At 42.0% G+C, this 18,153-nt stretch overlaps 2 protein-coding genes across 2 annotated transcripts in view; one reads left to right on the top strand and one right to left on the bottom strand.

The window, feature by feature from the left end:
• LOC137261141 (protein YIPF3-like) overlaps window positions 1-18,153 on the top strand; it is a 291,821-nt gene that overhangs the window by 45,576 nt on the left and 228,092 nt on the right. The window lies entirely within an intron of this gene.
• Window positions 2,388-16,547, bottom strand: LOC137261138 (uncharacterized). The gene is made up of 10 exons (XM_067798835.1): window positions 16,460-16,547; window positions 12,659-12,925; window positions 12,251-12,265; window positions 9,761-9,996; window positions 8,893-9,073; window positions 8,117-8,224; window positions 7,629-7,764; window positions 4,790-4,917; window positions 3,489-3,750; window positions 2,388-3,108 (listed from the first exon to the last, which is right to left on the bottom strand). Exons 1-10 carry the CDS (start codon window positions 16,506-16,508, stop codon window positions 2,847-2,849), a joined length of 1,644 nt encoding a protein of 547 aa, XP_067654936.1. The 5' UTR covers window positions 16,509-16,547; the 3' UTR covers window positions 2,388-2,846.

Here is an 18,153-nt window from a genome sequence, read left to right as displayed (position 1 = left end):
GACGTGCCGTAAGGAGCATTAAAACTGGCTGGATATTGGGCGATTTTCTGAGGCCTGTTGGCACAGTTGGCATTCACCTATGCAGTTCAGGGGATAGCAGCAAATCGCGACGCCATCTGAGATGGATCCTGCAAAAAACGCAGAATGCATTAAAAAGCAAGAACACTGCAGTAACCAACCTGAAAAAGACAAAGAGAGCACAATGTCAATACTTTCACTGAATATGCAGAGTGAATGAGTGAGTACGGTTTTACGCTGTTTTAAGCAACATTTCCCAACAATCACGATGTATACGTAGGATTCCTTTAGCAGAGCAGCTGCCAAAGCGTTCCCCGTCAATGGCTGATTACGACGTCCCGGGTATTCCCAAATGAAATGAGCTCAATTGGGGAGGGATCTTGAAGAGCTGGAACTTGCTGTCGTCACCAAAGTTCACCCTTCGCTAGTTTCGCTGCTGACAGTGTGGCATAGTCCTGGTTCATATCATTCTGGCACGAAGGTGTTGGCACGTCAACGTTATGTCCTAGGAAGGTCGATCGGTACAGACACCAGGAATGCGGAGTCGTCTGGTCAGACTCTGACAGTAGACTGGATGTCCAATGCTGTTGGCGCAAATGTAAATACCGGTTTTCATGATGGGTAGAGACCTTCAGTCTATCATTCTTTGGCCAGTCTACAGTACTGCCAGTCTGTCGTAGACGTGTTACAAGTCTTCCGATGGTGGATTTGCAGCAAGTCTTAGCCACTTGCTCTTGTGTCTGTTCCATCTGTAACACACATTTGCTCTCTCCCTCTGCTCTGGAGCTCCGAGGACTGTTCCTGGTTGTCAGTAGACTGAAATGATGTGAGAGAATATACCTGGTTAGCTTTAATACCCTAATTTGTTGTGGGTAACTGTGTGCCCAGTTTCCGTTTTATTCTTGTAAATCCGGGTTGTTCACAAAATACGAAATGCAAGTGCAAATGTTCACTGGTAATAGACATGTTGTGTTCGAAGAGATGTTAAGCCAAGCACTCATTGCATTCAGTTCACTTTTCAGGCATTCACTTGGTATGTACAAATTACAATTAACGCTCCCGCTTCGCCTCTATTCCTGCCGTCCCTTGAACACCGATAGAAACGAAACAAACATTCTTCGCTCTCTTCTTCATCCCTTTATTCATGTGGCTGAGAATGTGTATTTTGCGGTAATGAATAACGCATATGCCGACATTGCTTGTTCGTGAATATATTTCCAGTAGCGAGGACTTTGCATAAAAGAACTGTTTGTGACCGCATGAGGCCCTTCATGACAGATGGACTAATGTAATACTTATGAAGTTCTTTTTATGAATCATGAATGAGTGCCCCAGTCAACTAGCAAATGACATACTTCGCCACGTGCGTATACTGATTGTAATTCATGAATATGGTTTGTATTTCGACAGTTTCATCGCAGTTCATTTGTTCCAATTGCTGTATGTTGACTACTTTAAACACTTTATTTAAAGTGTCTCTGAATGAGTCTCTGGGGCGGGTAAATATAACCTTCATATACCTCGGGTGGTGGAATCCAGTCAGCCTACTGTGACAATTAACTACTGAGTAAGTAAAACCCACGCCTGTACCGTATTTCCTCTATAAGACGCTCTCTTAGTTAGTTGGCGCGATGGGATAAGGTAATGGTTACAGTGTTCGCTCGTCACGCCGAAGACCTGGTTTCGTTTCCTCACATGGGCACACTGGAAGCCCATTTCTGGTGTCCACCCCCGTGATATTGCTGGAATATTGCTAAAAGCGGTGTAAAACTAAACTCACTCATCTTCAACTTGGTTGTCATATGGCAGGAATACTGCAGAGTGAGGCTTTAGGGGCGGTTGGGTAGCCTAGTGGTTAAAGCGTCCGCTGTTAATTCCCCATATGGGGGAAGTGCATTTCTTGTTTCCCGCACTGTCATGTTGCCGCAATATTAAAAAACTGCGTAAAACCATAGTCACTCACTCACTCTTCAAGTGTTCTTAAGTGTTCGCATGTACACAGCAGTTTTTGCTCATTACCTTTGAATCCCCATTCAGTTGATTTTAGTATGCTTCAATAAAGGAAAGTTCTTGTGACAATGAAGTAAAGTCATTCCCAGTTGACATTATCTGTTTCAAATCACTCGGGGGACGAAGAGGTAGCCTAGTGGTAAAAGCGTTCGCTCGTCACGCCAAAGACCCGGGTTCGATTCCTCACATGGCAAAAATGTGTGAAACCCGTATCTGATGTCCCCGTCGTGATATTGCTGGAATATTGCAAAAAGCGGCCTAAAACCAAACTCACTGACTCACTCCACAAAGAAACATCGTGAAATGGCACATGAAAACACATTTAATGCGAAAAGTACATTACAGCCACAGTATACCGGATTATCAGGAGCAACGTGATAAAATACGACCAATAAGGCCAGGAGGATTATCAGATGATAATCACGATATAAATGTACATTAAGCTGACGGGGCCATAGGAACCATGGTTATATTAGTAAGAAGGATAACTAAATGATGATCAGAAATTAAATGTACACTAAGCTGAAGGGTTCACAAAAACATGCTTATGTATGTGTGTTTGGGATGCTTAAATGATAATCAGAGGATAAATGTATATCAAGCTGATGGGGTCACAAAAACATTCTTGTCTAAGTGTGGGGAATAATCAAATGGTAATCAGAAGGCAAATGTACATAAAGCTGAAGGGGTCACAAAACCATGACCGTGGATGTGTGCTTTTAACACCGTCAAGAAATGGATGCCAGTGTATTGTATTAAAGCATAACTACTATTCACCATTGTTGGGTGAATACTGGGTAGATCGTCACGGGCACCTGCTAGTTTCTGAAGGTCAAGTAGCTTGCCATTACTGCCAGAACTGACATGACGCCTGCTGCTTTTGCCTGAGTGCCTCCGGACCTGACTGGACATTGCGGAGGGTCCGGGGCTTCTCCCCAACAGGATTGAGCCTTGGTTCGGAAGTTGGTGACCATGTACGACATATACTGTTGGTAGGTGTCGGGGATCACCCTCAGATGTCTCATACCGACGAGGGAGAGATTGTTGTAGCGGATGAAGTCTCCAGCTCTGAACTTGCATCTGCGGGAAATACATGTGGTAACATTATTGGCAAAAGGTAACATGGATTTTGGTACGTATACATACTGAAATGACTTTGGGAGAACCAGGGCACATTTTCGTTATTTTGGGGATAAATCCGAGGCGCAAATAAGTTCCAGTGTCATTTTGAGCTATGGGGTTTCACTTCATTTCATATGGCGAATGAGTGAGTTTAGTCACGCATCTCGTAGTGGGGGGACACCAGAAACGAGAAACACCTGGTACGCATATGGGGAATCAAACCCATGCTCTGACAGCCCGATGATCCTGTCAGTCGGCTCTTATGACAAGCATGGGTTCCTGATGACAAATTCTAACACAGATTTTCACGATTCTAAAATGTATGGGATATTGGGTACCTCCTTATGATATATGGATGGCAGTCAGTTGCCCCGAAGGATATAGCTGTTGTGGGACTGACAGGTGCTGTCTGTTCGAGCAAGACAAACAGGTAGAGCTGATTCAGTCTTGGTGTCATGGGAAGTAGCCAGTCATACACCACGTCACCGGAGGTGATGTCAGTACCCCGGATGTTGACGATCATCCAATGGACGTAGGAGTTCTGGTCTGTTTGTCCGATCTCCGGGGTCGGGTCGTACATCATCAATGTGTACATCCTGTCTGGAAAAAGATTATATAGTATGAAAATACAAAGTAGAGGATAAGGAGAATTATCACGTCATGTCTCTTGATCCGTATGGACATAGTATGATCATATAAGCAGAGGAGTAGGCCACTAACGCCTTCTGTATCAGTTGGTGAGACGAGATGGTGCGCACTACGTCGTCAAAGAGGTCGGAGTAAAATTCGAAATGTGCTTTTCCAGCCAGCATCACTAAATCCTACGTGTTTGACAAAGAGAGCGGCGGTGTGGTGACCTAGAGTTGAAAACGTCCGCTCGTCACGCTCGACCCCCTACGTGGGTAAAACGGATTTTTGATGTCCACCACCGTGACATTGTTGGAATATTGCTGAGACCGGCGTAAAACCAAACTCACTCACTAACTCACCGATAAAGAGACCTCAATACATTTTGCGATATATTCTTATTTATCATATTGGCTATACTGTAAGGTGATATTACAAATGTATAGCCCCGCCCGGCACACATAATTTATTGTTCCCGCATACCTGCAGACTATAAGACTGAAGCGGCGTTAGATTATAGATTAGTCACTCACTCAGATTCATGGTGCCTCTTTTCTTGCCGCTATGAACCTTTCAAACCTTACATCCTTCCTCCATGACAGTGAAATCCGTCATTAAGATAAGACATTTACGCCTCGGTTGGTTTCATAGAGAAGCATTCACAAGTACATAAACTGAAGGGTAAAGAAAGTACACACCAAAGTTTAGCGGTGGTTGGTATGAAAGTGATAACCCAAGAAAACATTATTTGATGGAGATGTGTTTCATACTGGTGTCGTGTTGTTATCTAATACGTTAAGTGTTTCGATGATTGGTCAACCTGGTAAAATACTATATAAGGTTTGATGTTTTGTGAAATCCAGTGTATACTGTCTTTTACACAGAAATGTAAATCCACAGATTTCTTATGTGACATTAACAAACTGATTAGCTTTTCTTCTCCAAATGAAATTTGGGGAAATAAAAATCTCCGTAAGATCCCGAGTTCCCCCGAATGGGTGAGGTTACTAACCTCTAAGTGTGACTGATGGGGGTTGATTCAAGATCTCTATGGGAACCAGGCTGACTTGAGGGGTGAGTCGGGCCTCCACGGCGCCTAGTAGTTCTACGTTCCGATAGTCTACAGTGAGGTTTACCGGGCTGGAACAGAGAAATTCGTTCCTTTACCAGGCAGATCACTTATATTATTAGGAATAAAAATCCAGAAAAATAGTAACATTTTGTTTGTTTGTTGTCTAACGCCGCGCTCCGCAATATTCCAGCAATATGACGGCGGTCTGTACGTAATACAGCCTGGACCAGACAATCCTATGATTGATATCATGAGCATGTCTTCATGCCCTATTCCGAAACCTGTGTGTTGCAACGGAAACTTTCTCTGATACACTACGTCACACGACGTGTACGTTATAGCGGTTATATGAGGACCTACCTTCTCTGATACACCACGTCACGCGATGTGTACGTTATAGTGGTTATATGAGGACCTACCTTCTCTCATACACTACGTCACGCGATGTGTACGTTATAGCGGTTATATGAGGACCTACCTTCTCTCATACACTACGTCACGCGATGTGTACGTTATAGTGGTTATATGAGGACCTACCTTCTCTGATACACCACGTCACGCGATGTGTACGTTATAACGGTTATATGAGGACCTACCTTCTCTGATACACTACGTCACACGACGTGTACGTTATAGCGGTTATATGAGGACCTACCCTCTCTGACACACCACGTCACGCGATGTGTACGTTATAGCGGTTATATGAGGATCTACCTTCTCTGATACACCACGTCACACGACGTGTACGTTATAACGGTTATATGAGGACCTACCTTCTCTGATACACTACGTCACGCGATGTCTACGTTATAGTGGTTATATGAAGACCTACCTTCTCTGATACACTACGTCACACGATGTGTACGTTATAGCGGTTATATGAGGACCTACCTTCTCTGACACACCACGTCACGCGATGTGTACGTTATAGCGGTTATATGAGGACCTACCTTCTCTGATACACTACGTCACACGACGTGTACGTTATAACGGTTATATGAGGACCTACCTTCTCTGATACACCACGTCACGCGATGTGTACGTTATAACGGTTATATGAGGACCTACCTTCTCTGATACACCACGTCACGCGATGTGTACGTTATAACGGTTATATGAGGACCTACCTTCTCTGATACACCACGTCACACGACGTGTACGTTATAGCGGTTATATGAGGACCTACCTTCTCTGATACACTACGTCACGCGATGTGTACGTTATAGCGGTTATATGAGGACCTACCTTCTCTGATACACTACGTCACGCGATGTGTACGTTATAGTGGTTATATGAGGACCTACCTTCTCTGATACACCACGTCACGCGATGTGTACGTTATAACGGTTATATGAGGACCTACCTTCTCTGATACACCACGTCACACGACGTGTACGTTATAACGGTTATATGAGGACCTACCTTCTCTGATACACCACGTCACGCGATGTGTACGTTATAACGGTTATATGAGGACCTACCTTCTCTGATACACCACGTCACACGACGTGTACGTTATAGCGGTTATATGAGGACCTACCTTCTCTGATACACTACGTCACGCGATGTGTACGTTATAGCGGTTATATGAGGACCTACCTTCTCTGATACACTACGTCACGCGATGTGTACGTTATAGTGGTTATATGAGGACCTACCTTCTCTGATACACCACGTCACGCGATGTGTACGTTATAACGGTTATATGAGGACCTACCTTCTCTGATACACCACGTCACACGACGTGTACGTTATAGCGGTTATATGAGGACCTACCTTCTCTGATACACTACGTCACGCGATGTGTACGTTATAGCGGTTATATGAGGACCTACCTTCTCTGATACACTACGTCACGCGATGTGTACGTTATAGCGGTTATATGAGGACCTACCTTCTCTGATACACTACGTCACGCGATGTGTACGTTATAGTGGTTATATGAGGACCTACCTTCTCTCATACACTACGTCACACGATGTGTACGTTATAGCGGTTATATGACTACCTACCTTCTCTGATACACCACGTCACACGACGTGTACGTTATAGCGGTTATATGACTACCTACCTTCTCTGATACACCACGTCACACGACGTGTACGTTATAGCGGTTATATGACTACCTACCTTCTCTGATACACCACCTCACACGACGTGTACGTTATAGCGGTTATATGAGGATCTACCTTCTCTGATACACTACGTCACACGATGTGTACGTTATAGCGGTTATATGAGGATCTACCTTCTCTGATACACTACGTCACACGACGTGTACGTTATAACGGTTGTATGAGGACCTACCTTCTCTGATACACTACGTCACGCGATGTGTACGTTATAACGGTTATATGAGGACCTACCTTCTCTGATACACTACGTCACGCGATGTGTACGTTATAGTGGTTATATGAGGACCTACCTTCTCTGATACACTACGTCACGCGATGTGTACGTTATAGCGGTTATATGAGGACCTACCTTCTCTGATACACTACGTCACACGATGTGTACGTTATAGCGGTTATATGACTACCTACCTTCTCTGATACACTACGTCACACGACGTGTACGTTATAGCGGTTATATGAGGACCTACCTTCTCTGATACACTACGTCACGCGATGTGTACGTTATAGCGGTTATATGAGGATCTACCTTCTCTGATACACTACGTCACACGATGTGTACGTTATAGCGGTTATATGAGGATCTACCTTCTCTGATACACTACGTCACACGATGTCTACGTTATAACGGTTATATGAGAACCTACCTTCTCTGATACACTACGTCACACGATGTGTACGTTATAGCGGGGGCGGTGAAGCTGACATCAATGGAGACACTGAGATCAAACCTGACCGGCAGTGACGGGAGTCCTCCTCTTCCCTGGATGTACCTGTTCATCCCTAGATGATATACACTTTGATATAGTTTGATCATAAACATTTTCAGTGAACTTGCTAAGAAATGTGTGTCTGTCTTTAAAATGAGAACTGTCAAATATGAAAAAAAACCCAACAATATAATAACTATGGAATATAAACAGAACAGGAGTCTTTCAAACAGAGTATTTTCAATTATTTTGCTATTCTATCAGTACCTTGTGAGAGATTAACACGTTAATGTGTACTCCAGACAATCGTTTAAGCATGAGTTGCAAGAGACCAGTTCTTAACCTGATATCCAAGGGGGAGATTCCTTTTATCTTTTATCAATTCTTTTCGCCGTAATGATCCAAGGATATATTTTTGCACTTACACTGCCCGTAATAGACTGGACATCTGTTCAGAAAATTAATTGACCGGATACGGGCTGCGGCATACTCATCGGTTGTTACCATGACTACGTTGATGCCATACGATTGCACTGCAACCATAAACAAGCAGTATGTGTAGTCATTAAAACGTCAAAGTGGGTGAAGTGAATGCGCCTGGGGCCAATCCTTAAAATATTCTTTATGTAACGAGAGCAATCAATCTGTTTAAATGCAATTCATAACTAAGCGTATGTCTTATAGCCGGTGATGCAAAGAGGAGTAAACACTCTTGCTTGGTTTGATAATGTACAACACATCTGATTTTAAATATTAAGCTGTATTTGTGATTCACAAAATTCCAACTATATGGAGGCAATCTGTATATAATCGAGTCTGGACCACACAATCCAGTGATCAATAGCATGAACAGTTTTACCCAATTAGGATACGATGCCATAACCCCGTTTGGAGCCTCGATGGGCCTGGGTTTACTGAAGACCCAATTCCAACCCGGATCTACAAGGATATTTTCACTCACTCACTCACTCACTCACTCACTCACTCGAGAGCCCCAGCGCTGCGACAAAGTCTCTGGCGAGGACGCTTTGTGTTTAGGGATCGAGTGTGCAGTAAAGGCTGCTGATAGTGGAGACGTGCAGAGTCTGGACCAGATAATCCAGTGATCAACAGTTGCATGAACAGTTCTACCCAAATTCCATTCCGGATCTACAAGGATACATGTATTTTCACTTACTCACTCACTCACTCACTCACTCACTCGAGAGCCTCAGAGGCAGCACAAAGTCTCTGACGAAGACATTTTGGCTTTGAGATTGGAGTGTGCGGAAAAAGCTGCTGATGGTGAAGACATCCAGTGGTCCTTGTTGCCGAAACACGACCCACATGTAAGGGTTCACCCGCTCCAGGGGGTTTCCAGGTCCAAAATAGTCAACTATGGTCTGAAAACAAAGCATACGTAATTAAGTTCTTTTAGAGGAACCTATCGATCGATACCCAAAGCTATAGAGCGAAAATACCAAGTGTCAAACTGTGGAAGTTCGTTTTTTCCACAAAAGTATGCACATCAGTCGTGTTATGTATTTACTAACATTCTAATTATCTGAGCAGTAAATAACAAGCATCCAAGGACGAGTAAGAAAAAACAGACCCAATGACGAACTTAGCTAAAATGGGGTCGTCGCAATTATGAATATTTCACTCATATGACGTCATGCATGCGTGTGTATGTGTGGCTGCTTGTACTATTCTGATGTTATAGTGCTAGCTGAGATACATGAATACCCCACTCAGTCTTCGTTGCAGGGACCAACAAGTACCATAGTTTAACGTGTTTTGTATGACGTGGCCGGGGATCGAACCCACGATCTTGCGCTCTCCGCACGGGAACCATTACCACGGACCGGTTCTTAATGACGATATGTTCGGAGAGTGATGAAGGCTTCACCTTTTGGGGTATTAATCAACGTTTGAAACGAGCACTTGATGAATCGAGCACCTTTTGATACATTTGCCATGGTTTTATAATTTTATTATGGAGTTAGGAGAGACTATTGTTTCATATCGATTTTTTAACTCTACTTTATTTTGCATATCATGTAATCGCCCAAACAATACATGATACCTACATCTCCACCCTGCAGTCTGCCGCCGGCGACGTTGATGTACAACGCGTGCATGAAGCTGAAGCCAACGTCATACATCATGACAGTGTAGAGGGCGTTCTGCTCCGCTGGCCACGTCACTTCCGGCAGCTCGCGCAAGTCGAAAGGGGGATATACAGTGGAACTCAGGGCGTCGATGGAGAAATATTGTGACCTTGTCAAAGGTACGTCCACTATCCTTCCACAGCCGGGGTATGTGCCTGGTGATCATCGAAGAGTGAGTGAGTGAGTTATGTTTTATGTCTTAGTGGTTAAAGAGTTCGCTAAGACTCAGGTTCGCATCTCCATATAGGTACAATGTGTGAAGCCTATTTCTGCCGTGATATTGCTGTATGGGGGCACGTGTTGGAATGGAGATCCTGAATAATGTACCCAAGGTAACAAGCATGTTTACGAAAGGGAGGTAACTATAAATGAGACAAGAGTAACAGTAAAATATAAAAGTGGTACAATGCATTAATGAACGAATATCGCAATCGAAAGTGTTTTTCTTCTTGCTTGTTTTGTTAATTGTTAACGAGCAAAATATTCCAGGTGTATGGGGTCTATAAATAGTATATTAATAATAGAGTCTGCAACACACAGTCTAGTGATCAATATCATGAGCATCGATATACAGAATTGGGATACTATGACGTGTCAACCAAGTCAGCAAACCCGACCACCCGGTTTAGTCGCCTCTTACAACAAGCATGGGGTGCTGAAATCAATTCTTACGCGAACCTTCACAATCTTCCCGTTATTTCTTAATCAGATTCTTGTTTCTGAATGTGCCCGTGTTGTAAAATCTGAATAACTTTTTTTGTTTATTCATAATAGCTGTCTTTAGGCCTCTAGGGCAGCTGTTATGTGTTTTATCACTAACTGATCACAGACGGGAAGTGCATATTCCAATTTAGACAAATATTTAAAACATCTAATTGCCTTCCAGGTATTATCATTCTCGATAGTCTCTTAGCTGGTTCCATTTCTTTCCATATAAAACCTGAAAAAACATCACAATTGTCCGAATGTTTACTGCAATCATGAGACGAAGAGAGCGACTCCGTGCCCCGTCACCACACAAGGACTAGACCTAGTTTGGGACTGAATGGTCAACTGTGTCCATTTACCCTGTACCAGTATGTAAAGTTTAAGATGTAAAACAGGAAATGAATTGAGACCCGTGTCATTCCTGTTGGTCAGAAAATGCCTTTGTTAAATATTTGACGAAGCTCTCTTTACTTCACTATGCAAATGTGGGTGCGAGAAGTAGAGCATGACTTGATTAGGACCACGACACATTAGGAGGAGACTGTACTTTGGAACTCGTGACGTTCTTGGTTTTTGTGACGTGATTGGCTTATGTCGGAAATGCGAAAGCCTTATACCAACACTTAATAATTGTAATTGGGAGGCTGGGGTAGTTTCATGGTTAAAGCGTTGGCTCATCACGCCAAAGACGGCACAATCTGGGAAGCCCATTTCCGGTGTACCCTGCCGTGATGTTGCTGGAATATTGCTAAAAGAAACCAAACTCACTCACTCACTCTCTAATAATTATAATGATCATTTTCCAACACGTTCTCAGCAACTGGCTAGCTATTCTAGAAACGTTCGTAGCCCTACGAACTTCTTAAGAGCATTCTTAACACAATGGCTACAATCATAGTTAAGAATTCTTAGGACTACGAACGTTTGGGGAATAAGGGCCCAGGTTCTTACCTGGTATGGATACCCCATTGCCTTCTACAAAGACTTCGTATCAACTTCAGATTTCAAGTAAGTTCCGTTAATGAGTGACTGAGCGTTTAGCTTTACGCCGCACTTAGCAAATAACTGAGTGATCAACAGCATGAGCATCGATCTACGCAATTGACATACAATGACATTTCGGTTAATGTAACAATAGAGCAATGATTGGATACTGGTAACAAATGGAAATGAACTTAGTTCCCTGTGAGTTTTTGGACGGTTTTCAGCAGGCAGCAAAACATCAAACTTCGGGAGAGAACCCTGCCGCGACCTAAGTGAGTGAGTGAATGAGTGAGATTTTACGCCGCCTTTAGTAATATTCCTTGCGGGCAATCGAACCGGTCCTCGGCGTGACGAGCGAACGTTTTAACCTCTAGGCTACCCCTACAGTGCCCTGAGCCCTAAGGGATCATTGAAGAGAAATGTTTCTAACGTTAAATTTGAAATGAGCTTTACGCCGCTGTACACGAGGAATCGAACCGAGATCCTTAGTGAAGAGCAAATATTTCAGTCACCGCCCCTTGTGCATCACTTAACCGTCACAAGAGGAATGCATGGATTTACAAGTACGCTTCAGAATTCAGCAGAGTTGTGTGGACTCATCCGAGTGAGGCCACAACGGGTTGACCAGTTAAGGTTCCATTCCCCATGCCCGCATTAACCCCGTGTGGACCCAGCATATTTGTGTTACCTCAGTAGCAGAGGAGGTCAGATACTCACGGTCAGATCCATCAGCTGAAAATAAAATGGATCGTGTTATTTCATAATGATTGATAACATATTGAACGAAGAGTAATAAATGCAGAATATTAACAGCCACGCCCCAGGCTTTAATATCATCTGCAACAGTATCAAATAACTAAAACTGTCGGACCCAAAAAAATGAGCGTTCAAGAGAAGCCCCCACAGGAGACTGATCCCCTTTATCCAAGGTCAAATATAACGACTTGGAATCAAACAGAAACTGTTGTTGCAACATATTTTTAACAAACATATAGCTAATTCAATTTACTTTACTTTTAGAAAAGATGAGATTAAAATCTACAAACCGATTTTATTTTCTTCTTGAATTTGCAGAGTGAAGGGAATAATGCTGCTTGAGTCACGACTGGTGACGGTGACCCTTACCTGGAAGAGTAATGCCGTACGTGACGTTGACTACGAAGGATAAGCCGCTGGCGTCGGCGGCGTTGTTTCCCAAGAGTCGGGTGAGGAGGGACGTCCCGGAAGGGTTCAAGTTTGTACACAAGAGTCCCCCACTGCCCGGTGGGCAGTCCGTCGCGAACCTCGTCCCAAACCAGTAGGCCGAGGTGTTGGTGAAGAGGGACCTCATGGCCGACAAACACGCCCCATTACGCTGAAAGCTGCATGGCGTCGACGTCTGGGCGTCGACATCTGAAGAACGTTGGACGAAATGACATCAATACTTTCAACATAACCACTCTCTTCCCGCGGTGTGAAGGTATTTGTTGAATAAATTGCGAGTTTGAATCTGTACAGGTGTAAGGTATTACTAACATACAGACGTGTAAGGTTAACGCCTAGTTACACTCTTTATCCACATATGCAATTCTTAGAATAATTTACTGAGCTAGTTTAACAGGAGTTATTTCATTTGCGAATATTTCTTCAAACGCCTCTAAATCAAGGGTGACAATTAAATTTGCCACGTTTTGTTGCTAAAGCTGATTACAATCACACAAAGGTGACATTTTGGATAGAAATGGCATATTTGTATTGTTTTTGAAGCAGCTAAGTGCACTGTTCTCAAAGCTCACCCATGTATTTCTCACTTTGAAGAGTAAATACACAGTCACACACACAGACGCACACACAGACGCACGCACGCACACACACACACACACACACGCACACACACACACACACACACTTACACACACACGTAATGCACATCTTCGACTATGAGACTTAGTACAGAAAGTCCGTACTGTAGGCCAACAATCAATTCTGTTATCCCTAAACACCGGCAAATATGGTAAATCAATTTAGGTTTTTACTTTACTTTCGGCATTTTTAAAAGTTTAAAGGTTAGCTCTAGCCCATGTGCAGTGCAAAGTGGTTTTGACCATTTATTTGTGAAAGTCGTTATTGTACCGTATTTTAAGATATCAGTTTGATTAAATGAGTCACTTATATTATGACGTTACGACAACTTGAGTCTTGCTGACTGAGCAGTGATAAAAACGTCTTGATGAAGACATGATCTATTATTATTATGTGTCATTACACTGGTATGCCACAATCTGTTACCTATCCTTTAAATCTACCAATATCATCTTAAGTCAGTTGCTTAGCGCCCGTCCGTCCATGGCAACAGCTTACAAATTTTGAAAAGGTTCAGATAGCACTTCTGCATATTCAACTCCGTCTAGGGTGTAGTCTTGAAAGCATGCAAATATTAGCCAAGCTCTAAACAGACCAAACGTAAGAAGTCCGAGTCACGCTGAATGGTAGAGTGTAAGAACTCTTGTTCAATTGTTTGGCCACGGCGCTCTCCAAACATATGGACATTCGTACCAGTCACGTTGTGAATCTGATGACAAATAAATTCTACTGTACATGGAGCATCGACACACATCAGTTTCACATGACACTTGTAACAGATGCAAACAAGAATGTGTTTTGATAGATGATTTGGGGTAACTTTCTACAGGACAAAAATATTTTCTTTTGAGTCCATGTTTGTTTTGAGGCAGGTACAGAATTTGGAAGTGCGTGTTAGAAGTAATTTGTATATCTGCACATTTGGGTTGAGGGCGCTTTGATAGTTTTCTATCATACCGAATAATGAACGAAGCTTGTATTCTATTAGAGTAAGGTTTAAAATTTAAAATGGAATGACCTCTGAATGGGAGATGGTACTCGGAACAGAATAGTGAAAGGAAAGGCAACAACCATGCAGCTTTCTTCTGAACGAAGACGATCGTGAAACAGGTGTATATATAGTTTATAACTATAGCTTGTAACAGTTGCTCATTATGGTGTGGTAAGGAAATCATATGTTTGGGGTAAGCTAACGTCTTCATCCGCAACTGTCAGTCACAGCCTAGTTGGTAAAGCGCTCGCTCGTTACACCGAAGACCTAGGTTCGATTCCCCACATGAGTACAATGCGTGAAGCCCATTTCTACTGTCCGCCGTCGCGATAGATATTGCTGGAATATTGCCAAAAGCGACGTAAAACCAAACTAACTCACTCATCACTCAATCTCTTTCTCGGCCAGAGTAACAGAGTATCTCCAGCAAAACGTCTTCACGGTCGTCCATTAATTAAACACATCTAGGACGTCATTTTGACTATCAAATACAGAAACTGACCATTCAAGCACACACAGGGCCGACAATGGACCGTCAGGCATATCACGACATGCATTACCCAAATCGACGGACCTTTGTTTCAAATAGAAAATCCTCAACATATTTCCGAGCGACTCGTCGTGAACATGAGTTTCAACATTAACGGAGATTCTCTATATCAGAACTAATGGATAATGCGTGATGCCATAAATCAACCAATCATATCACGATCTGATAATTATACCAATGCCGAGTCCTACAGTAGCTACTTCCGGAAAGTTCTGTATACACATGCGATTCCTGGTTGCTTTATAATGTACAAACATGGCCGCAACTTCATTTGGCATTACACAATAATTGAAATTTCCGTTACATTATTAACATACTCACATTGAGTGAGTGAGTGAGTGAGTAAGTATAGTGCTTTTAGCAATATTTTAGCAATGCAAATGGGCTTCAGACATTGTATCCATGTAGGGAATGAAACCCGAGTCTTCAGCCTAACGAGCGAACGCTTTAACCAATAGGCTACTCCACCACCGCTCTCCTTTTGGTGAATACCGTACACTACAAAAAGGAAGTATCCCTTTATGCTCAATGTTTTAATAGTATATTGAACAGCAAAAGAAACGCAACTCAATTCAAATAAATTTCATTATTCGAAACGTGCGTTTCTTTTGTTGTTCAGTATATATGATAATTACGATTCGGGAGCCTCTCCATCAATTCATCAGTCTTTGGCATATGCGTATATTACTGGGCTCATGGGGAAGAACAGGTTTTACTGGTCTTTGGCTGTTGATGACAAATGGGTGTATATGGATAAGTATACAGCTCTTTATTGTGAATGATGACATGGCGTTTTCATTGATCTATTCAGCAGTCACGTGACACGCGTGCTTTTATTGTGATTGATGAATTCAATTTGTTTCATACGATCTTAAAGTGATCGTCATGGTATGGGTGCTCTCATATGTATACGCTATCTTTACGTTCCACTGTGGATTAGAATAATTATGACGCTAAATCAAAATAAGTAGTAGTAGTAGTAGTAGTAGTAGTAGTGGTAGTAGTAGTAGTAGTAGCAACAGCAGCAGCAGCAGTATTAGTAGTAAAAATAACAATGAAAATTACTATGACGATTGTCATGTTCGAATTGTCCTGCATCCACACAATTATGCTGTAGGAAAACAATACTTTTTCCCTTAAATTTTAACCATATTCATTTTTGTCAAATCTGTTAATACATTTTTGAATAATTTATAAAAAAACAACACATTTTAGGCAAATATGTATTGACAATGTTCAACAAACTTGTAGGTATCCATCAGGACTCTGAATAACATTTCTCATATCGTGAGCACTCCAGTTTGCTAAGCAATAAAGTTGAAATTGAAGGTATTGAGTAAATAAATTCAAATCTCAGATTACCCTCCAGAAATTCCCTTGGCAGGTGAAAAACAGTGTTCTCCAAAATTTAAAATTCTGCGTTCTGTCCAGTGTTATTAATGCAAATATGTAAACAATGACAATTCAGCTAATCCAATTAATTAAGTAACAGCTGTTAGAATAGAAAACCAAAACAAAAAAAACAAATAATCGTAACGCTTACTGTAGGAGATCGTCAACAGAAAGGCCAAGAGGACGGGTACCTGTTCCATGGTATCGTCTCACTATGACTCAGGTATAGCGATGGTAACTGTCTATAAGGGGTAAATCTGACCTACATACACGTGTTACGTGTCACGGCAGTGAACTTAACGTCTGTAAGCGCCAAAGAATCTCGCATCAAAAGGTTTTGTGTTTGCGCAGACACTGAGTGTGAGTGATTGATCACGTGGTATTGTTAATGTCATTAGTAAATACTGGCTTTGGTTAAAAAAGAAGGTTTATATCTAATCGAGGAACATCAAATTGCCACATGCGCTGAGCATTTGACATTCTGGTGCGGTCTGTTGAAAAACACTAAGAATCTGCCTGCCACAAACATTACAATGGGTTTTCAACTGTTTAACATAACGCATAGTTTTAGTAAGAAATATATGTGGTTTGAGCTGTAGCTGACAATTTATGTGTGAGTGGTTCCCTTCATACAGAATTATTCTCCGTTGGTCCAAACCATACTCACTAGAAACAAGCATCCACGATCTGTCTTAATTGTCAGAGGCCTGTTACTTTGAATTACTAACATTCACCTTATTTGTCAAAACTAGAAAAACAAAAACAAAACAAAACAAGAAAAATGTCTCCAAATTCACACTATCATTATCACCATCGCTAGAAGAGCAACGAGAACGGGCACCTGTGCCATCTCTCTCGTCTTGTGGTTTGAGTCAAATATTGCTGTGTCATCTGTCTTTAAAAAGGGGTATATATGACCAGGGATACTCTATAACATCTCTATATTCGCACCTATGAGCGACAAAGACCCTCGTTTCCAAATGTGCTATTTGTTTAGTACATTGTCATACTGAGGGTTGAAACATATTAACAAGTTGCCACCAAAATTGAAAGGTGTCTTAAAAAGTTGCATTCCTCTCTCGAGGGTAATACGGTCCGATGTACCCTGGCAGGCGCGGAATAACACTGCTACAAAGAGGCGTATCAGACCATATTACATATCAACAAGTTGTCATACTGCATATTTATCTGAACTCCTTGTTAAACGTGCAAAGCAGAATTTGATTTTATTTGGAGGATCGCTACCGATTATGACATGTAAGAATATGGCGTATGCCCCTCGACTGGATTTTTACAGTCTGTGAAACATATTCTGACAAGAATAAAACTGCTGTAGAAATGGTTAATTATGTTTAGGTTTTGTGTGCAAACGATTCAATGAATGAAGTAGTTTAAATAGAGCAGTGAAAGTCGGTGAAATAAACGTCTACATAAGTTGTTTCAAAGGCATTTAGAAGTTGGTGGAATCAAACTAAAATGCTTTATGGTTCAACTTCTTTATTATACAAGGTCACAACGTTTCGAGACAGTTCCTAGTCTTCTTCGTTTTAGTTTAAACGTCTACATAGTTGAACTCAAAAACAGCTAATCGAACGGTTTTCGAACTCCTGGCACTGCATGCGTCATATTATGACGTCATACGATTGTAAACGACACAACCTCTCGGCGAGAGGGGTGACACGGAAACTTGTCGAAGCGTCATTGACCAATGAAATTAAAGTATAATTTTACACGAAGGTAAGATAAAATTGTTTAGTTGAACTCATAGTTTAAAAGAAAAAAGAAAAATAAATGGTTTGAGCTGTAGCCGACAAAACTTCTATTCTCTAAACACGATGAGTGATT

The sequence above is a fragment of the Haliotis asinina genome, chromosome 14 (assembly GCF_037392515.1).
Source record: "Haliotis asinina isolate JCU_RB_2024 chromosome 14, JCU_Hal_asi_v2, whole genome shotgun sequence".
NCBI classification, from domain to species: Eukaryota; Metazoa; Mollusca; class Gastropoda; order Lepetellida; family Haliotidae; genus Haliotis; species Haliotis asinina.
The sequence above is the reverse complement of the archived record's forward strand: the minus strand, read 5'-3'. Positions and strand labels throughout refer to the sequence as shown.